Source organism: Sparus aurata, chromosome 18 (assembly GCF_900880675.1).
Source record: "Sparus aurata chromosome 18, fSpaAur1.1, whole genome shotgun sequence".
Lineage (NCBI taxonomy): Eukaryota > Metazoa > Chordata > Actinopteri > Spariformes > Sparidae > Sparus > Sparus aurata.
The window spans coordinates 16,734,920-16,756,914 of record NC_044204.1 but is presented as its reverse complement, the minus strand read 5'-3'; the positions used below and the strand labels follow the sequence as shown (position 1 = coordinate 16,756,914).

Genomic DNA, 21,995 nt, shown 5'->3' with positions numbered 1-21,995 from the left:
CGTCATAAAGGTCGAACTAACAGATTTATCAACAGCTTCCTTCCACAAGCTGTTAGATTGAAGAACTGCTGATCAGGAGCATGTGCACTGATGCATTTCACAAGCCTCTAGTCATGGTTTTAGTTTTAAATTATTATATTTATGTATTGTGTTGTATTTATAGTTTCTTCAGTTATTGATCCTGGAAAAATGTAATCTCCTTTTTGCTGTGCTGCTTTGTTGGTACAACTAAATGAAATAAAGCTTTGATTGACTTGATTGATTGATTGATTGACTTGATTGATTGATTGAGTGATTGACCGATTGATTAACACTTCCCTTTAGTTCATTTTTAGAGTGCTTCCTGGCCTGTCATCTGAACATTTTGGCTATTCCAACATGAAAGCAGCTGATTTAAAAAAAAAAATAAAAAAAAAACATGATTAAAGATTATAGCCTGAATATTGACAAAAGCCACCTACCTAACGGTAGCTACGGTTAGAGGCAGGAAGCAGTTCCTCCAATGATATGCTGCACCATATTCGCCTTTTATGATTTGGATTTTTTTTTTTTGCAAAAGTAAACAAGAAATCCTAAACTAGGTCTGTGGTTCCTGTTTTTCTTTCATCTGTCTCTCTGCTGCAGGATGGAGGCTGACCTCAAAATGAAAAAAATAGACTGAGATTTCAGAGACACTTGAAAAGACAAAAAGAGATACAGAATCGGAGGTGGAACTGAGTACTCACCGGTCACCTGGGTTTTTTCTGAAGAGGACTGTGCAGTCTCTGTTACCGGTCAACCTGGGTTTTTCGAATCTGTCTGTTTGTGTGTGAGCACCGCTTTCCTCAAGTATCATTTCACCAGCAAAGGTTCATCGTGTGACGTGTCCCTCTGCGGAGAAGGAAGAGTACAGAGAAAGAAAACATCACCAGCAAAAACTTGCAGCAGATGGCCGGATGAGTCCTACTTGTCAGATTTGCTTGTGTTGAATCACAGATGCATTAATGCTGCTACTGCATGTGCAATGAGATCAACATACTGAATCTATACCAGTATCTTTACTGCTAAAATACAGATCCGAGATCCAAATACAAACTGATATCTAAACAACCAGATTTTCTGCCTCTTTTGATAAGTGAAAGAAAGGAGCTGACGATGATGACATCACCACACAGGTAGCTCTCTGCTGTTTTGCTTAGTAATAAATCTGTGTGTTGTCCATGTTTCAGCCCATTAACTGCAAGTTGCATCTACATTGCTGCCGATTGCTTTCCAAGGCACTAGTTTTTATATCAACTACCTGTCATCAAGCAGTGCTGAGTTTCCATTCCATTCAGGAAAATATAAAATTCTTCTTCAAAAAATCCAGTGATAACGAGCAGAAGTGTGAACATTGGTGGAGATGTCAGCCCTCCCTGTAAATAATGCGGTTCTGTTTGTTAAAGTTACATCAGCTGTGTGGTACGGCTGTTGCATTCATTTACTCTCAGCCATCTGGAAACTGATCATGTCAATTGTCTAGATCCAGAATGCAGGCTAGCTCTCATGAAACTGCTGAAATGCATGTTTGTTTGTTGTTGTTTTTTTTCTTTTTGATTTTTCAGCACTGACAGAGTTTACTTAACATCATGACCTTTAAAATCAATCGATTTAAAGGAGAAAATAATCAGCAGATGTATCCACAGTGAAAATAATCATAAGTAGCAGTTTGATACAAAACAGACTACCGTAAAATCCTTTTTTATATATTAATTCATGAGTCATAATAATCCAGAGATTTAAAATATATTAGTCTAACAGCCACAGGTGACATTTTCCTGCATTGGGTACTTTTACTTTGAATACTTTAGTTACATTTGACTGATTATGCTTACAAGCTCAGCGGTGTACTACCACATAATGATGATGCAACTTTGATGAAAAACAGCAAGTCAGCAAACAGTCACTTGATCAATGAACCATCCTCACATAAATGTCACAGTTGTGGTGAAATTAATGGAAACCAGTAGCTGCTTTTAAAGGTAGATTTCAGAAAACTAAATATATTCTTTGTGAAGTAGTCTGCAGTAAAGTACAGTTTGAGTGTGTTAGTAGGCTGAAACATCATATGTGAGGATTGTTGTTGCTGAAGTAGTACTGATGGATCCCTACTCGTCACTTAGCTATGGCCACAGCGTGCTATGTAATTAACATAAGAAACGTGTTTGTGTAATGTGTGTTGGATGGTAGTACAAAAATAAGTTTTGTAGCTGTGAGATGGATCATGTAGAGTTTTGTGTTTGGGTAGCCGAGACATGTATCATGTGTTCTGTTGTACATTTGTTAAATAAAAAGATTATTTGATCTAAAACTAAAATGGTGTCTGATGTTTACTTGCAGTTAAATTTAGTTTGACGTAAACAAGAAGACATAAGAAGACAGTCATTTGGCCCCATAACTGTTAGTAGAAAATGTCAGGAATATGTTTGGTATGTTTTAAGTTTTATAGCATAAAGAAATACAATATGATCCATATACACTGGTACATCAATGTACATTTGAATACAAACACAGGACAAACAATCATAGTGTAAACAACATTTATTTTACAATTGCATAAATAAAAGTACAGCACGCTTCAGGAGTGAGACCTGCCCATTCCTGCAGCAAAGTTTTCATGTCAACAGTGTACACTATAACATTCAGCCATTCTGTGCAAAATACTGTCGTCACGTGGGCTACAGTAGGAAAACAAGCAGTCGGACCTTGTGCTCCAAGACATCCATAAAAAACCGTCCACTTCCTTGGCAACTGCAGCATTTTCCAGTGCAGTACAGGCCACATCTTGTACATGTAAGATGAGGCTGAGAATAATCTTGACACAAAAACAGAAGGGAATGGTGAACAATGGATGGGTTTAGATTCTAGCTGAAATCATGAATGGTCGGGCTGGCAGAGGAGTAGAGCTTCCTCTTCACCAGTCGGTACTCTGGTCTCAGCTTCAACACTTTGCTGGTATCAAAGATGTGCATGAGGGCCGGCCAGCCGTCCTCCTCGTCCGCCTTGAAGATCACTGACAGTTCAAATGTTGGGGTGACACTTGGGTCTGGGAAGATGCTCCCCAAAGACTTCAGGCCATCTTTGCGCTCTACGTAGACCTTGATGCAGGCGCCCCGGAGCCCACAGGGCTCATCAGCCGAGGAGCGCACCGCGTCCTGTCCCACCCTTGTAGTCATCTTGCGAGGAAGCAGCAGCACCTGGCAGTTGAGGGTGGAAGCTTTAGCCTCTGTGAGACAGAGCTCGATCTGCCGGGTCACATATTGCTGAAGGAGACCCTCTTCATGCTCCAAACCTGCATCCATGTTGGCAACTGTAAAAAAAGAGTGTTGTTAGAATAAATCAGTCTACAAAAAGTTTTATGCATATGCTGAAGCTCAAATGCAATTCTATTGTGTCATGAATAAATTAAAAGTTTGGCCCTTTGCCCTATCAAATTTACTAGATTCAAGATTGATCACGTGATAAATGTCTTGCAACACTGCACTAAATCATCAGAGTCAGGTCTTTGAATCAGCAGCTAAGAGCAGAAGCAGTGTGAACATCTCAGCATGACATCAGCTGATTCAAGACCAACATCAGTTACATCAGAAACATCCTCAACAGAGAGATCAGCTTATTCTCCTGCTCTTCTGCCAAGTCATATAGTTCTAGTCTCTATGTGGTTACTTTAACGTCAGCGCATTAATATTAAAACTATTAAGACTGTTATTACTATTTAACTATTAGAAACATTACAACTACGTACACTGACGTTTTAAATTCATATATTGCCGTTTCTTATCGTCTATGACTCACAAAATCTACATGCAGCACTTTAAAAACAACTTACAAGGTGAGTTTTCTGTCTCATCGCAGCTTTCGACGCTCCCCCGCCGGGCTGAGGGGCTCCTCGTGCCCGGGGAGGTGAGTTGGGAGAAATACTTCCCGATGATCTCTACGACGCTTTCTTCCTCCGACAAGAGGAGCAGAGCCGTGGTATACACCATCCTGATTCCTGTTCTCGCATCTCCGGTTTCTCCTCCAGGCGTGTGGTGTGTGTCTTCTCCATGTATTTAATAAAGGTGAGCAGAGCGGCTGTTGAGGGGCAGCGGAGGCTTTTATACCAGCAGGGTGCGTCAGCTGAGCCGCTCACATGTGGGCGGGGCTAACGCGGCAGTCCAGAGAGTTCCTGGCTGCTCACGCGGCATGTCCCGACGTCACACAGAGGGAGGAGGAGCGAGCTGACAGCTGTGACGTAGTCAGAGAGGTAACTTCTGGTTACATACTGTAGAATTACAGGACTAATACCTTTTATTCGTTTTTATTTGTTGTTATTTTACAGATGTTAGCCACCTAGCTGTACCGGCTACTAGCATCACAAATAGCATCAGAGCTCATTCTTCATGCCTTACTTGAAATTATTGCTTTGTCACTAAATACTACATATAAAAACTCTCATCCAAAACATAGGCTGTAATTATCTGATATAGTGCGGAGATATAATGCAGTGTCAAATTAAACTACCCAGCAGATCACTATTCATTCAAATTTCACTAAAATAACACATTTATTTGATAGATGAAAATCAAGTGTTTCAGATAGCGATACAGATATTTAATGATTACAAATAAACCATCCACAGTAAAGTGCAGGTCTTAATTGTTCTGTTTTGAGGTACTTTACAGGAGAATTTCGTTTTTTCTGCTACTTTAAACTTCCTCTTCGCTTCACTTATTTCATACTTTTAGTTACAAGTTATTCTGCAGATTAAGATTGTTTCATTGTTAATAAACTATTAATTGTGATGTATGACCAATCAGACAGTGTTTTTGGAAAAAGATGTTGCATCAGATTCAAAGTAGCACATTTTGAATTAGTTTGTTTTAGCGTCAATCTGACAGGAAAACCACCAACACTGACCCCCAAGATGCTGAATACCTGCCCTGATAATCGGTCTATCCCTAGCAACAGTTTTAGGGAGTAGTCAGACTTATTATATACCTTATTTCTTTTTTTTGACAAAAGCCCGATGGCAACAGGAGGAAGAGGTCCTCTTACAGTCCTCCAATGCAAAGCCAACCAGGTAGAAATTATGTTTCTACTAACGATGAACATCTCTGTGAGCTGAATGTTACATTAAATTCTCAGGTGCTCAGCCAGAATAGTCCCACTGCCTCTTCAAAAAGTATTTCTGGTATGAAGAAAAATCCAGAGTGTAGAAATACCAGAGCTGCAGACAGACCCTTCCACAGTTTAACCCCTGATTTGTCACATTCTTAAAAGAATAGAAGATGGGTGCGCAGGTAGTCGAGTGGTTAGAGCACATGCAACATGACGCAGTGGACACTGGTTCGAATCCGACCGGAGGTACTGCTTGTCACACCCCTTTCCTGTCTATCCACTGTCATATAAAGGTGTCTATGCCTCAAAAAGATCTTTAAAAAAAGAATAGAAGATAAACTAAACCACAAATGAATACGCTTTTATATGCAATAATAATGTTGACATTAAATCAAAGAGTGTGAAGTCTAGTCAGTTAAAACCCTTTACATTTTTCTTTTGGTACAAATAGTGGTATTATGACCATGTTATAATATTCATTGCAAAAGCCTGTAATTCATACGATAGACTTCACTGAGAGCATTTGTATGCACATAAAATTTCTGTGAGGCAGTGAGTATGGTGTGTGCGAGCACATCAGATATAGACAGGGTGGCATGAGCTCTGCCTTACTCACAGGTGAGTAACATGGTCTGACACACGCCATTCAGACACATCCACGAAACACAGGACTGTATCTTTCTTTTCCATGTTTTGCTCAAGGTTTACTCCCACCACTGTGTCAAATGATAACCTGAATTAGATCCACAGATGTTGTTTTGGGGTTTTTTTGGCCTTTATGGCGGAAGAGGGAGACAGGAAACAGGAGGAGAGAGAGGGGAATTGACACGCATCAAATCGTCCCCGGGCCGGGAGTCAAACCCGGGTTCGCTGCAGCGAGGACGAAGCCTCTGCACATGGGACGCCTGCTCTACCGACTGAGCTTAACGGCGCCCCTGACCCACAGATGTTTAACCAACACAAATAAGACATACTATTGCTATTCATTTTACAGGGAGTATCAGAATGCCCATAGAAGTTATGTGTATAGAACAGGAACATTTAAAGTGTCACATTAGTTTTAGCTGCCTTCCACTGACTCCTGGACAGTTTTAAAATTGACATATTGTTGTTAACATGAAGGACTGACATGTAGTCCTGACCCTGGTTCTGTCCAAATAACTGAACTGTGGCATCTGACAAACATATTTATTGTTGTTTCATATGTTGAAAGATAAATAATGGTGCTGTTGATTAGTAGTGGGGACAGCACACACACACACACACACTCACACACACACAAACACACACACACACTGGGCTGTCCTCCCCTGCAGACTGACGTGAGAACACACACTGAACCAGAAGGTTTCTGCTGTAGGTTAACTTCTCTCTCCTGACTCACCTTCTTGGGAAATATCCCTGCTGCTGTGACATCATGGCTGCCCACCAATCACATTCAGATTAGAAGCTGTCATCAGAAAGACAAACCACCAAGGAGGAAGTGTTTCAATTTCAGGGGAACTACAGTGTGTGCTGGATGACGGTATATGCACATGCACACCACCAACACTGTCTTTTTTTTCTCTCTGGGATTGTGAGACGGTTCGTGAAACAAAACTATGTCATCAAGTTCTTTATTTGTCACCCTCACAATACACACTTGGCTTACATGTGAGTGAAAGATTGTTCTCCAAAGCAACATTCAGTTGACAAGACATCTTAAAAGAAAGTCACTAAAACTGAAATACGACGAAAACAAAGAAATCAGTCCCTTGATGTATATTTATGTTTAACCAATACATTTGTATTCTCCATAGTTTTCAGTTCAGAGTGAAAGCCTACCTAGATGAATAAAAACAAGCACTGATCACTGTTAAGTTGACAATTATTACAAACTCTAAATTGTACAATTTATTTTCTGTTCCCTTCAGTTAGATTTGAGCGGCCATGACATACTGTATGCTCCATCTTCACATTGCCTTTATTAATAATCACTACGCTCTCACATATGACATATGTGCACTCACTTCAACAGCCTGAGTAACAAGAATTATTTATTTATTAATAATGAAACCTAAAGGGACATGGGGGGAAAAAAAACCAACTAAAATTATAGCATTGCATGCGCGCATGATGTCTGGGAGACCATCCACTGCATTTCGGTTTATGTTTGTGTGTGAAAACAACACGGTCTCACTCTCATCCCTACTCGTCAGACGCTCGACGCTTGGCCAAGCGCCCCTAACGTCGATACCTGACGCAGGAGGCTACGTTGTCTCATAGACCCGCATGTAAATCCCTCACCGTCAGGTACCGTACAGACGAAGAAGGAAAGGCAACCTACGAGTGATTTGATTGAGGGCCAGCCTGTGGACACTTTCGTTTTCATGGTGTGAATAACTATTAACTGAATAATATTTTTTTTGTCACAATAGGCCACAGAATATATATTTCTCTGTAAAACGATATGGTTTATGCTTAATATCATCCATCGGTTACAGTGTTTACATTTTGGCCTGATTTTAAGTCATTATTTCGCCATAGTTAAGAAGCAGAGGGCCAATATGAAATATCCTTAAATCGATTATTTTAATTTCCAATATTTTTATTCGGCTCGAGTGAAGGTTGAGTGAGCTGAGGTACGACGGAGTATTAGGGCCATAAGAGAAAAAAAATAAGAAGAAATTATGAGAATAAATTCGTAATATTACAATAATAAAGTCATAATATTACCAGAATAAAGTCGTAATATTACGAGAACAAACTCGTAATGATACGAGAAGAGTTATCATAAAATGACTACTTTATTCTCGTAATGTTACGAATTTATTCTGGTAATTTCAAAAAGGAAATTGAGAAGAATGCATATTTTTTTTATGATGATTTATTTTGCCGCATGTTCTTACAATATGTTGGCCAACTACTTTGATGGTGACACGTGACACGTCAGTGTTCACGGCGTGTACAACGATCCCATCCATCATTGCGTTTTTCGACTTTGCTACGTAACGTTGAGTAGGCTACAACTTTACTGTCTATGAAGTACAGCATGCATGCAAACAAAAAGTTGAAAATGTACTGTATTTAGCCTACATCTTAAACCACCGTTGTTGTCGTTCTGAGTGCACTCTATCAATTTCATGCGATAGAGACATATAATGCCTTGTTCCACCACATGAAATGTGCATGAGGCTGCACAATATAGGCTAGCCTCTTAGCTAGCTAAGTGTGCCTCTAAGCTAGCAAACATTTGATAATGTTTGATTAGTGCTAAGTTAATCATACTGCTGTCTTGAAAGTGTCAACTAGGCCAATATTCAGGATAAAGTTGCATGCCAAATAACTAACTTTTACATTTCTTTACTCTTATTTGCTGGGTGTAGATGTTAAAGTAAGCTAATATCTAAAACTTGAGGGGACTAATTGCCAGGATATGGCTGTTAGTTTAAAAAATCAACATGCTATTTCAGTAGGCCCAGCCCCAAGCTGTAGGCCTATTCAGTTGTATACACAGATGGGCAACAAACAGCCATTGAGTCAGGTGTCAAAAGTAGATTTTTTCAATATAACATAGCAATCAGGACTTACAATTTAATCCCCACAATTTGAGTCCAAGTTGTGAAGGGTTTTGTTAGGTAAAGGTAAAGGTTAAGGTGACAGGTATGTAGTATACGCTTTTTTCCAAAGCGACATGGTCTCCTGGATGTATGCCGGGGATGATAACCACCGCTCCAACTCGCCCACCTGAATGTGCATGAATGCTTTGTCTTTTGTGAGCATATGTGTTTGCATCAACATTTGATATACAGTATAATATTGATATTTTGTTTGTATGTCTGTTGTGCATTTCAGAATGACAAAGCCAAAGTTCAAACCCTGCCCTTACTGCCAGGTGCCTAATCAGGCGAATAGTAAATCGTGCAGTGCCTGTTTTAAAAGCCTTTGCAAAAACCTTAAGCTGCAAAAATCAAAAGACCACCACACCAGTGAGCGGGGGCAGGGTGTCATCAACCAGAGGAATGCAGTGTGGGTGCTGGCCTCACACTGCCCCTCTGGGGCAAGGATCCCATCTGTAGATGCATAGATCAGAAGAAAAAAAAATAGTTTCATCTGTTAAATACGAACTTGAGATAAACATCTGATATATACATGCTTTTTGGAATATGGGTGTGAAGCGCCCCATTATGTAATAATGTTATACATTTTTAATTCATTATGTAATAACACCACATTTTGTAATAAAATTCTTGAACACAATATGTAATAAACTTTGCCGCATTTTGTAAAAGGTTCTTACATATTGCATCAGTAATTACAAAATGCAGGTGTTGCACTTTTTTTTATCAAGAAAATTTAATAATTTGTTGCATCGTGTAATAAACCACCAAAATGGCTGTCTTAATTAGAAAAAAACATTATACCATCAGAACGACATTGACTTTAAGCATACCAGCATGAATCGTAAATATGAATGAATTTTAAAAAGTAGTAGGATGTTTCTATTTTCTATTTAGGTCAAATCTAAATGAATTCATAGAGAATGTGTTTGAAAGCTTATAGAGACAAAAACTGCACTAAATGAGCGTTACTGGCACAAACATTATTGGTGCACTGAAATGTTGGAAGACATACACACATGCAATCTGGATTATCATAAGCGGACAAAACACGAAAACAAATATGGAACAGAAAATGTAACAAATTTTGCCCTTTATCTGTAGTAATAGGCAGTGTTAGGGAGACTTAAACTACATGTAGTTGAACTACATAGCTTTACTACAATTTGCTGTAACGTGCTGGTAGTTAAACTACATGCATATTTTGTGCTGCGTCAAGTATTTCAACTACTTTTTAGGTCATTTTTGTAGTTTAACTACTCAATTTACAAACTACAAATTTACCCATAACATGAAATATTTTTTTTATTAAAAAAAAGACCTATATAATATACATTTTATTTTATTTTTCTTTGAAAAAAAGCATGGAACATGTCATGACATGCTAAGCCAACGCTGCCTCTGATCGGCTTGCCATGGCAGCACTGAAATGCTTCACAGAGTGGATGGGTCTTTGTGCCAAGGAAGGCAGTGCTCATATGGCACAAGCACGTCATGGACAACCCTCAAGTTACCCCCGACGTGCCCTGAACGCGCCAGGCCAACCATGGCCATATTTGAGCATGTACATGTTGGATATAGATGTATCTACAGACACAAAAATGTCAGCTTTTGTTTTTTGGAAAATAAAACTTGAGTTTAGAGGCATATTTCTGCTGGCATGTGAATTTTTTGTTGGCTATTATATTTTGTTTTATATACACGATATGTTGATTTATTTAACGCTGAGTTAAATGAGTATAATGAGTATAAGTAGTTGCTTATACTACTACAGCCAGGCTGAAGTACATGTAGTTTTACAAGCTACGCTTGAAAGTAGCTTCCCCAACACTGCTGATAGGATATGTAAAACAAACCCTGACAAGAGTGAAAAGTAGTCTACAGACAAGAGCTGACAACTTTTTCTCTAAATTTTAGCAAAGAAAAAAGTAACTCGCTCAATATATTCGAAATTGTTGACTGTAGTAGACTTATATACGGAAGTACTGAAGGGTATTGCTGCCATAACAGAAACCAAAAAATAAAAATCAATATTACGACGGTAGATGGACGACGGTAGATGGACTGCAATTTATGTAGTAATGTAGTTTAATGTGTAGTGGCAGACTATCTTCCTTATCCGTCCAATTAATTCACTATCTGACTCTGAAAATTTGCTCAAAGTTAAAGTCCAAACATCAGAGGTGAAGCAGCAGGTCTTCAGTCCAAAAAGGTGTTTATTCAAAGAGAAGAAGACATACATCCATGAGGTACCCCGGGGCAACTGAGATCCTCCCCCTGTTATACCTGTGGTCCAGGGGGTAAACGCCCTCTTGGACCATCAGGTCCCTTCGCCTGTCATTTACTATTCACATTTTTGGATGTGTTCTTAGGAGCGTACAAATGTCTCACCCAGGCCTTGAGTGAGCTGTGGCTGCACCTGTTGCTCATTTATTTCAACATTGTTATTATTATTATTTTTTTTTTCCCATACTTTATTAGGGGAAATCATTTGACCCATCACTAGCTGCATATATATTGTAACACTGCAAGCTAGGAGCAGTGTGCTGCTGTGACAGTGCCCGGGGAGCATATGGGGGTTTGGTGCCTTGCTCAAGGGCACCTCGGCAATAGTCAAGGAAGTGAACTGGCAACTCTTCAGCTACCAGTCTACTTCCATATTGTGATCCGTAGCTGGACTTGAACAGGCCACCCTCCGGTCCCCAAGCCAAGTCTCTACTGACTGAGCTACTGCCGCCCCAAAAAATCACATTAAAAAAAAAATAAAAAATAAAAAAATGTCTCACCCAGGCCCCTTCTGGGGCCTTGAGTGAGCTGTGGCTGCACCTGTTGCTCATTTATTTCAACATTGTTATTATAAAGGGTGCATCAAACATTGGTCTTTTATCAGGCTCAAACTCACTGTTAGCAAACAGTTGGGACTGCAAGGGGTATTCCCAAATCTATTTACATGCATGATCATGACCCAGTTTTCTTATTTGCCACTGCAAATGATGTAGTGGTAATATGCTTGTTTCATTTCAGGTTCAAAAACTTTATGCCTTGGGCCATACGCCAATCTTGTTCACCAGTCACAAGGATAGCAAGGGCAAGTGAGTGGCAGATTTAGTGACGAATCTGCCAAACAATAAAAGCATAGCCGACTTCCTGAACAATATGAAGACGGCTTATGAGTTTATACTCAAAATAAAAGGTAAGATTAGTTTTATGCAAAGTTCATTACTGTTTTCTGTAGATTCATCTGACGATATGTACAGAATTGAAATTTTTGCTTACTTGGGTCTCCACAACAGATCAGCCGCAGCCCCAGCCCTACCTTTAACAAGACCAGCCCCACCCCGAAGACCACCACCTCCCCGAAGGCCAGCCACTAGCCCCAAGAATTTATAAACTTGGAGCGTAAAAAGAGAAGACAGAGTAAGTACACATTTGTTGCACCCAATCTGTAAAATTGTCCCAGGTATTTTGTAATCATTGTATTAATCTAAAAGAAGTTACACAAGGTGAACTGAATTCCATCTCTTTCATTTAGTATAGCCACTCCCCCGAGACTCTGAATATATAATTTTTTAACTTTTCCCCTTGCACTCTCAGCCCCAGCTGCAGACCCTAAGCAGCCACGGAAAAAGAAAAGACAGTGTAAGTACACATTTGTTGCACCCAGTCTGTAAATTTGCCCCTTTCTTTTAATTGTTGTATTAGCCAAAAACAAATTAAACCAGGTGAACTTCACCTGTTCCAATTAGTTACTAAAGGGTAAAATACACCCATGCCAGTCTGATGTACGGAGTTAATCCTCTGCCTTTCCTTTAAGTTGTTTTCTTTTGTAATTGTATAACTAACAAGTTTGTTCTTCATAAAATGCTTAATTATAATGAATAACTTTGATCATGCCAACGACAAATAAGTCAGTGAACTACACTATATACTGTGACATGGCTCACCATTTCTTATTATCTCTCTATCCATTCAAACTTTTGGGAAAACTGCTGTTTTAGCTGTCAATAGCAGTACCACTCCATCTCAGTTTTGATTTCCAAGATCAGCACCCCCCCCACTTTATGGCATAAGGGCATTGTTACATTAAAGGGGTTACAAAAGTACACAAGACTGCATGAGGCTACTCATAGGAAACTGTTTATGTGACTGTTTAAGTCTTGATGTTGCCTGAGTGACTTTTGATCTTGTTTGTGTGAGTAGTGTCATTCACAGAAACAACAGTGTACACTGTCCCATCCAATTTCTCTGCCAGCTTCTTCTTACCTCTTTCCCCTTTGTTAGCCAGTAGCCAGCTGCTCCCTAGCTCTCTTGTTGTATTGCTCTCACTGACTGCGCCTCTGCTTCCCAGCATGACTCTGCCCCACCACTCTTTGGAATACCCACAGGATCACCTAACATCTGCTACTTGTTGATCTGTTGTTCGACAAACTGTTTTTTGTTTTTGTCATTTAAGGTTGCAAAAAATGAGTGCGACAGACAGTCTTTCCATATGACCAAATCATCACCAGATGGATGAATGGGGTAAGATGTAGAACCATATTTTTCATTAGGCTGTCTGATAATCTCTTGACTCTTGTCTGGCTCATCTGTCATTCCACATGTGACAGTACAATGACACTGAGGCAGGAGGTTATCAACCTTTTTACAATCTCAACCCTCTCACAAGTGTTACATACAGTAAATACTAGCCAAGAACAACAATGCAAATGGAATGCCACAACAGAGGTTTTTTTATTGTTATTATTGAGCTATTCATTAATTCATTTATTCATCCATACCCTTATCCATACATTTAAATGGGTAGTATAATATTAATATTAATATACTTATTATATACCATAGCTACACACACAATCTTAGTGTTTTTACACTTGGTCCCTTTCAGCCCTCAAAGTGAACTAAGAGCACTAACTCAGACATTTTGTGCATAAGGAACACTCCAAGCATACTCAGACCCCACTTGAAGTGAACCGAACTGAGACCACATGAGAACATGTAGTACACGCCAGCCTACAAGTAGTCTTCTGGCTCAGGTTTGGTCGTATGACAGCTGAAGCTAACATTCGAACCAGCTTTGCCCTATACATTTGCTAATTTTATTTAGTTTATTTGGTTGATTTTATATGGTGTTTGCCAAACTGCAGTCATTTTGTTCAAAGTGAAAACTTTAGGAGTGTTTATGGGAATTTTTGACCATTCTTCTAGGAGCACATTTGTGAGGTCACACGCTGATGTTGGAGGGGAAGACCTGGCTCTCAGTCTCCGCTCTTATTCATCCCAAAGGTGTTCCATCAGGTTGAGGTCAGGACTCCGATTGAGTCTGATTTCTCATAATCGAAGGAGAAATAATTAAAACTAATGGCAAGAACATCAACCCATCGCATTGTTTAATAATCAAGGACACTTTAGGGTTTTTTGTGTTGAGGTATGTGGAGGATATCGTTAAAAGACATGTGAGGAAAATACTTCCGGACAGCAGCTCCTCCGTTCTCCAGTGGGAATGGTTAATAATAGCTTGAATACAATACATTATATATACAATTGTATTAGAATTATTGCTTTGTTTAAATAAATATTAAGTATTATATTAAGTATTAAAAGGATCTACCAGTCTTAGATGTTTGAAAAAAGCCAACATATTTACTCATCCATCTTCCCAAATACACATTATGGATGTAAAGCTAGAAGACATGTTCACTGTGGGCTCATGGGGATTCTACAGTAGTATCTGGTTGATCCCTCGCTTTGCCATTATCTTACCTTGTTCTTATAGGTGTTATTCCACAGACCAAGCATGATTGATCAGTTATGTGACAGTAGATGAGCATGAGTGTGAATACTTTTAACACTTAGCTGTGTGAGCAGGGTGTACTCTTCCTCTTTTCCGGGTATTGACTTCAGCTCACTGAGACAAGTACATTTACTTGCAACATGACTTTGTGACCATCACAGGAAAACGGTCTATCAGCAGTAAAGATGTGGAGGTATTCATTAATTACATAAGATTTACAAACTGGCAAGATCTTCAGGGCACAGCATGAAAATAAGGCCTAATGCTGCCTCCCCAGCACACAACAGCATAAAAAAGGACTCTGGCCATGACAATGCTGTCTAGTCTTGCTCAGAGTCACTACAGGTGTGGTCCTCAGAATCACTGTCAAAGTTGATTTCTGTTTCAGTCAGAACTTGAACATAACAGTTCTTTGCATGCTTTGTCATGCTGTTGCTTTCTTGCAAGTTATTCAATGTCAAGCTCTGTAGACCTTGGATCCCATCTTGAAGCAGGCCCCATGTCTTACCTTACACATAAAATCACAGTGAGCCTTTATTAATTAGAAACTTTAAGATATATTGTAATGTATGCCAAGTATAACTTAAATACATACCTGATGTCATATTAGAGAGCTGGGATGACATCAGTTTCAAGGTGTCTGCACGGTTGCAAAGAGACTTCCAATGCTTGTTCATCTCTGCAATAAGAATCCTCCTCTCCTCCTCAAGTCTCCTTACTGCCATCACCATGTCAAAGGCCTTCCTCTTTTTCCTTAGATCTACAGAGTATGCAATACATAGATGAAACACAAGTCAGTTGTATTTAAGATTAGTATTTAAAGATTTTCTGGGGTTAGAATCGAGGCATGACAGATTTTGTGCCACTATGTGACTATTTCACATAGTCAGCAGAAGTTGCTGAGAAGAAGAAATGAAGAGATAAGAAATATGCTTTTTGATTCCATGAAAAAATATTATTTCTGCTGTATGGGCAAGTGAGCCTCAACAATCTTTTCATATTTCTCTGTAACTGAGAGGCTACACTTGTAGCTAAGGTTGAGTATGATTAGGTTAGTTAGGTTGTTTATTGTCCCCATGGGGATAATCTTTTCCACAAGCCATCAGCAATCAGAGTATGTGCTCTTTGTTAGTTATGCAACTAGCTTTGCAGGGTTATTGTGGCCTTTAAACACAAATATCAAATGACAATGAGGGAAATGCCTACAACGTTGAATATTCTTGATAAGGAATGTAAAGTGCCTTCACTATTAGAAAACCACATACAACACTGATTAAATATACAGTATATTCGTATATATGTGGACTATCAATATATGTGGTATGAAATATGTATGTGTAAATAACATTTAATATTTTATATCAAGACACAAAATACAATTGACACTACATATGGAACCATCCGTATATTCCGCTGTATTGAAGATTATCTGGGCTAGTCTTCCCTATATTTTTGTGATATCCATCCATCCATCCATTGTCAACTGCTTATCTGTAGTCGGGTCGCGGGGGCAGCAGCTTCAGCAGCGAGCCCCAGACTTCCCTTTCCTTTCCACGTCAGCTAACTCTGACTGGGGAATCCCTAGGCGCTCCCAGGCCAGAGAAGAGATATAATCCCTCCACCTGGTCCTGGTTCTACCCCTAGGTCTCCTCCCAGTCGGACGTGCCAGGAACACCTCCGTAGGAAGGCGCCCTGGTGGCATCCTTATCAGATGCCCGAACCACCTCAACTGGCCCCTTTCCACGCAGAGGAGCAGCGGCTCTACTCCGAGTCCCTCCCGGATGGCTGAGCTTCTCACTTTAATTCTGAGGGAGACCCCAGCCACCCTGCAGAGAAAATACATTTCGGCCGCTTGTACCTGCGATCTCGTTCTTTCAGTCGTGATCGATCACTCGTGACCATAGGTGAGGGTAGGAACGAAGATTGACCGGTAGATCGAGATCGAGATCATAGATCTCTTTTCTCTTTTCGTCACAACCATGCGGTGAAGCGCATGCAACACCGCACCCGCTGCTCTGACTCTGCAATCAATCTCACGCCCCATCATCCCCTCATTCCTGAACAAAACCCCTCATTCCCCACATGCCACTTTATTTTACAATATTGGTATGCATGTTGGAGAAGGGAGAACTGGTGTCTTTACCTTCCAATGTCAGCGGGCAAGAAATGGCCTCATGGTGAGGAGATCCTGAAGCTCAAGGCATTTCTCGGTCACTCTCAGGAGATAAGGCTAGTACTAGCATGTCACATCCATAGCAAAAAATTTCACTGGCTTTTTTGCTTTTGGAGGTACAGGGGGTAGACAAAAATTTCCCCCCTGAACATATTGAGGGCACGAAGGAGAACCCCATGATGACACACAGCGAGTTCCAGGCCCTCCTTGTCTGTTTTTCTTGATGACTTGTTAGATGTTTCACGCGCCGCTGACCACTGCCCTCCACAGACACCTCTTCCAGAGACCGAAAACATTGAAGATGGTTAACAGTACAAACTTGTTCAAACAATGTCCTCTTTGTTTTATAGGTAAATATAGTGAAGTTGTGCAAGTTTGCATGATTGGTTGAGGAATGGACATAGTCCATGAATCTTGCAAACTCATCATCTTTAGCGATGAAGACGCCATCAAAGATGGCTTGTTCCTAAGATCTAAATAAAAGACATACATAGACTTTCAATATTCATATGATTTTCAAATTCACAGCAGTTACTTTCAAAATGATGAGCTGTCAATGCAAACACAAGATATAGTTATTACCTTGCTGCACTCTTGAACCTATAGTGCTTGCGGTTCCCATCAACTGAGACAGCAAGCATGTCTGGGCTGCACGCTGGGCAGTCGAAGTGGTCCTCCCTGCACAATTTCTCCACTTCAAATTGGACAGCCTCCCACTCCAAAAAGCTTGTCCGGAAGCTGTCTGCTGTGATGTTTCCAGTCTGTTTCAAAAGAGAACAATAAAAGAGAACAAGAAATTAAAGAACTGTGACAAAGGGTCACAGGTGTATAAATGTTAATGTAGTGTAATATAGTGTTAATGTTCATGTGTCATGTTCATATCATTAGCATGCCCTCACAGTATTATCTCTTGAGTTACTCTTCTGTGATTATTTCCACAAGTACTTACACGGCCAAAACGGACAGTCCGTCTTTCCAGCATTCTTAAAATGCTTGGCTTGACATCCCTGGTGCTGCCATCTTCACCTCTTCAAAAGAATAAAGGATGTCCAAAGCATATACTGTTGAAAAGTGAGAAGTGGCAGGCCAGTAGTCGTTGGAGATTATGTCATCCAGTCCAGGACTCCATGAGGCCTCACATGCTTTGCATCGAATCTCAGACAATTTGAGATCATATCGCCCTGGAAAAAGAAAGAAATATATATGTAAGGAATAATGGATGACAGGGCGAAAAGTTAATGCACAGCCGAGCTGGCATGTGCTTATGTTTATGGTATTTAGCAGACGTTTTTGTCCTAAAGCGACTTACAAAAATACAATCAGAATTAACATTAAATTGATATTTTAATTATCATTTGAATTATAAAATAAGCTAAGAAGAGAATACAAAGCTATAAAATCCCAGGGAATAGGAACAGGTGCTAACACCAGTAACCCTTATTGATGTTGCAGGCGTTAAAAATCCATTTTGCAACAAACATCACTCTTACAAACTATCTGCATCTGCATGATGCCGTCATGTTAATATGACCCAAAGCTCTTGTCTAAGGAATGCTTCCAGGACCGTGCTGAATTAATGCCACAAAGAATTAGGCTCTTCTGGGTGTGGCAAAATACTATCTAACCTATACAAGCTTGGCTTACCCTTTTCTTTCAGTTAGGGCAGTGAGGAGTGACAGAAAGTGAGAGGGAGAGTTGATATGGGGTGTGAACAGGAAATAGCTGTGGGTGACATTCTGCAGCCACTTCTACAGAATGAACTGACCCCATCCCCACCCCTGAAGTTCTTCTTATCATTCATTGTCACCACAACTATAGACTTTCCCTGCGATGACACTGGATGATCCATGTGGACAACTGCATATTTTCACTGCCATCTAGAAAGGTATAAGATGCTCCTAGAAAAAAAAAACGTGTGAGAAATAAAGCATAACATATGTATTTACTGGCAGCTATTTTGAAACCAGATGGACTTCATGGCTTCATCGGCTGATCAGAAATCAGTATTTAGTTTTCCAGGTGATAACTGGAAAAAAATAGTCTGAGAAGGGGACTCTCAAAAACTACAACTTACCACACTGGGTAAGAACCCTCTCCATAACACAGGTTGTCTGAGGCAATGGTTGAAAGAAACCATGTGTCATCGAATACCTGTTGTGGAAAACTTGAATGGGTGTGGTCAGCAGTCACAACAGCGGATAACTGCTGGATGGTCTTGACATTGTTGGCAGACTCGAGTTGCCACATGTTGTTTGCCCACCATGGTGTTGACCAGCCTAGGTTTCTCTTTCTCCCACCACCCTGAGATCAGACTCTTTCGAGTTGACCAGTCGGTTGAGGCTTGAGGTGGTGTTTCATCCACATACAGGTACCTACCCATTGAGCGCTCAAGCTCTTGAAGGAAAGACTCTGTTAAGACAATGCACAATATTGAAACCCATCGTCTAATTACAACAAAAGATAATGGAATCGAATAATGGTCATTTTGAAATGTGTAATAGCTGTTATCTATTGCTCAAACACAAAAATATGAAATGTACATTCCTGTCGTAATCAGTTAACATACTGTTTTGCACCAGTGCAGACAAAATAAAGAACATACCAGCAGTAACTGAAAGAAAGTTGCTGGTCACTTCCCCACTGGTTCCCGGAGCCATGACTTGGAGAGAGACATCAGTCTTCCGACTCTGGCTGTGACTGGGACCTGCTGTAGCAAAACAGCTGTTGCTTTTTTTTTTTTTCCAAAGATTTTTTGTGGCATAGACACCTTTATTAGCAGTAGACAGAGAGGAAACATGGGAGAGAGAGGGGGAGGTGACATGCAGCAAAGGACCCTTCGGCCAGAATCGATCTGGGGTCGGCTGCATTTTATGGCATGCGCTCTAACCATTGGCCACCTGTGCGCCCCCGGCTGTTGCTTTTTACACTTAATGACACAAACTTTTAGCATCTCAGTTTCCTTGATGCTAGGCACAGGTATGTAAAAATAACCTCACATATGTTCTAATTTAGACCCAAGACTTGTGATCATGTTGTATACCATTCCAAGATGAACTAGATCTGGAGATAAAGTCTACATTTTAATTAACATGAATGTAAAACAAATCTGACCTGCTTGTTTTCGGGATGATCTGGGCCTGCCATAAATTATGTTTCGAAGGCTGTCCCTCTTAATCCACCTAACACCTTGCTTGCTGTTTGATGAATGGCTGGTGGAAGGCTGTCTGGTGGATGGTTCTGCCTCCTGGTGCATGCTAATGAGCTGTTGGAGGTTTTGGAGGTGAGCCTGATAGTCAGGCTGATAACAAGGTCACTCATCTCCTTCAGGAGCCGGTTCAGGATCAGACATTGCACAGGGAGGGAGGGTTAGGGAGAGGGAGAGGGGGAGAGAGAGAGAGAGTGTGTGTGTGTGTGTGTAAGATAGTAAGAGAGAGAATAATATGAAAGTAGAGAGACTGACAAGATACAAGACAAACGTGGCTCTTAAAAGTGCCTTTTTTGTTATAAGATGCTGCATATCAGTAGTTGGAAGTGACAGGGATTAAGGAACCTGTTGAGAAAGAGAAAAACAAATCAATATAATATAGAATAGATCACCAAATTACAAAAGGAATACTTTATGTTGTGTAAGTCCAAACTTCATATGAAATAGTTTCATTTCATTTCATTTGAACAAGTTCACGTTCAGTTCATTTTATTCAAGCTATAACATTATCCTTAACCTAGCCCTATTATATATGATAATAATAATAATAGTAATAATGATAATAGTAATAATAACAATAATAATAATAATAATAAATTTAATTTGTAATGCACTTTACATTTAAACAAATCTCAAAGTGCTACAGGAAAAACAACAATAAAAGCTGACCAAAGGATTAGCAGAAGAGCTTGTGTTTCTCTCATTTTTGAGATTTGTGTGCTGGTGTCAACACAGAGTGTTTTATTTTGAAAAGTAACCTGATATTGTTTGTTATTTCGGCGCTTGACTTCCAGTCTGCTCAGTGCTAAATTCAGCTGAATTGCTGCGTCGTGCTCCGGCATCTGCCAGAAATAGAAGTCCTGCGTATCTGTTCCGGAGGGCTCCGGACTGCCAGAGCTGGGACGAGAGCTGAGTGGAGAGAGCACACCACAGCACATACTGGAGCACAAGCCTGCACAGACTGGAGCATTTACGAAGATCAGGACCTGGACACACACACCAAGTCTGTCCTCTTCTACATCAGGTGCTGTGTAGATAACGTCACCGAGGATAGACGCATCCGGATCTTTCCAAACAGAAAGCCCTGGATGACAAAAGAAGTCCAGACCCTGATCAGAGCTCATAACTCGGCCTTCAGGACGGGAGACAGACCTCTCTACAGCACTGCTAGAGCTGACCTGAGGAGGGGCATTAAACAGGCAAAGGTCTCCTACAAGAACAAAATGGAAGGATACCTGACGGACAATAACCCGCGTCAGATGTGGAGGGGCATCCAGGCCCTAACCATCTACAAAGGCAACCCCCCTCCCACATCCTCCAACAGCAGCAACACACTGGCAGAGGAGCTAAACAGCTTCTTTGCCCGGTTTGAGACCACCATCACACACCTGCAGTCACTGCCTCCCCCTGGTTCCAGCACCCCACCTCTCTCTCTCCAGGAGCACGAGGTGAGAAAAAACTTAAGAGCAGTGAACCCGAGAAAAGCTGCTGGTCCTGACGGTTTCCCAGGGGCGGTGATTAAAGCATGTGCAGACCAACTGGCAGGGATCCTCACCAAAATCTTCAACCTCTCCCTGACACATGCCACCGTCCCCACATGTCTGAAGGCCTCTATCATCGTCCCCATCCCCAAAAAACCTGCCATAGACAGCCTGAATGATTACAGACCTATCGCTCTGACGTCTGTGCTTGGAGCGATCAGTTTCCCAGCACATCAGAGACTGTCTCCCTCCCTCCCTCGACTCCCACCAGTTTGCCTACAGGGCAAACCGTTCTACAGAGGACGCCATCGCCCTCACACTCCATACAGCGCTGAGCCACCTGGAGAACAAGAAGAGCTATGTGAGGATGTTCTTCGTGGACTACAGCTCAGCATTTAACACCATAATTCCAGACATTCTCATCACCAAACTGCTGGAACTACAGATCCCCCTCCCCACCTGCAATTGGATTAGAAACTAGTGTTGTGACGTTCACGAACGAACCGATTCTATTGAACGGCTCGTTAACATGAACGATAGGATCCGAGTCGCAGCTGGGAACCGTTTTTTTTTATTTTATTTTTTTAATATCACTGTGTGCTCCTCCTTTGCTCCTCTCCTGAGTGGG

The 21,995-nt window shown here is 40.7% G+C and overlaps 1 protein-coding gene and 2 long non-coding RNA genes across 3 annotated transcripts; all 3 read right to left on the bottom strand.

Annotated features, from left to right (window-relative positions):
- Positions 1 to 2,541: 2,541 nt before the first annotated feature.
- LOC115568805 (DNA damage-inducible transcript 4-like protein) lies at positions 2,542 to 4,151 on the bottom strand. The gene is made up of 2 exons (XM_030396408.1): positions 3,848 to 4,151; positions 2,542 to 3,328 (listed from the first exon to the last, which is right to left on the bottom strand). Exons 1-2 carry the CDS (start codon positions 4,002 to 4,004, stop codon positions 2,883 to 2,885), a joined length of 603 nt encoding a protein of 200 aa, XP_030252268.1. The 5' UTR covers positions 4,005 to 4,151; the 3' UTR covers positions 2,542 to 2,882.
- Positions 4,152 to 13,429: 9,278 nt separating this feature from the next.
- On the bottom strand, positions 13,430 to 18,091 carry LOC115568806 (uncharacterized). Its single transcript, XR_003981441.1, has 5 exons — positions 17,631 to 18,091; positions 17,264 to 17,442; positions 16,652 to 16,957; positions 15,104 to 15,268; positions 13,430 to 15,016 (listed from the first exon to the last, which is right to left on the bottom strand). It is a non-coding gene; the product is annotated as an uncharacterized LOC115568806 (long non-coding RNA).
- A 12-nt stretch (positions 18,092 to 18,103) lies between these two features.
- LOC115568802 (uncharacterized) lies at positions 18,104 to 20,228 on the bottom strand. The gene is made up of 3 exons (XR_003981440.1): positions 19,793 to 20,228; positions 19,284 to 19,385; positions 18,104 to 19,090 (listed from the first exon to the last, which is right to left on the bottom strand). It is a non-coding gene; the product is annotated as an uncharacterized LOC115568802 (long non-coding RNA).
- Positions 20,229 to 21,995: the final 1,767 nt, after the last annotated feature.

Coding starts and splice junctions, on each gene's coding strand:
- LOC115568805 (XM_030396408.1), bottom strand. CDS start 4,004: ATGGTGTATACCACGGCTCTGCTCCTCTTGTCGGAGGAAGAAAGCGTC. Junction 3,329..3,847: donor TGAGACAGAAAACTCACCTT/GTAAGTTGTTTT, acceptor CTTTTTTTACAG/TTGCCAACATGGATGCAGGT.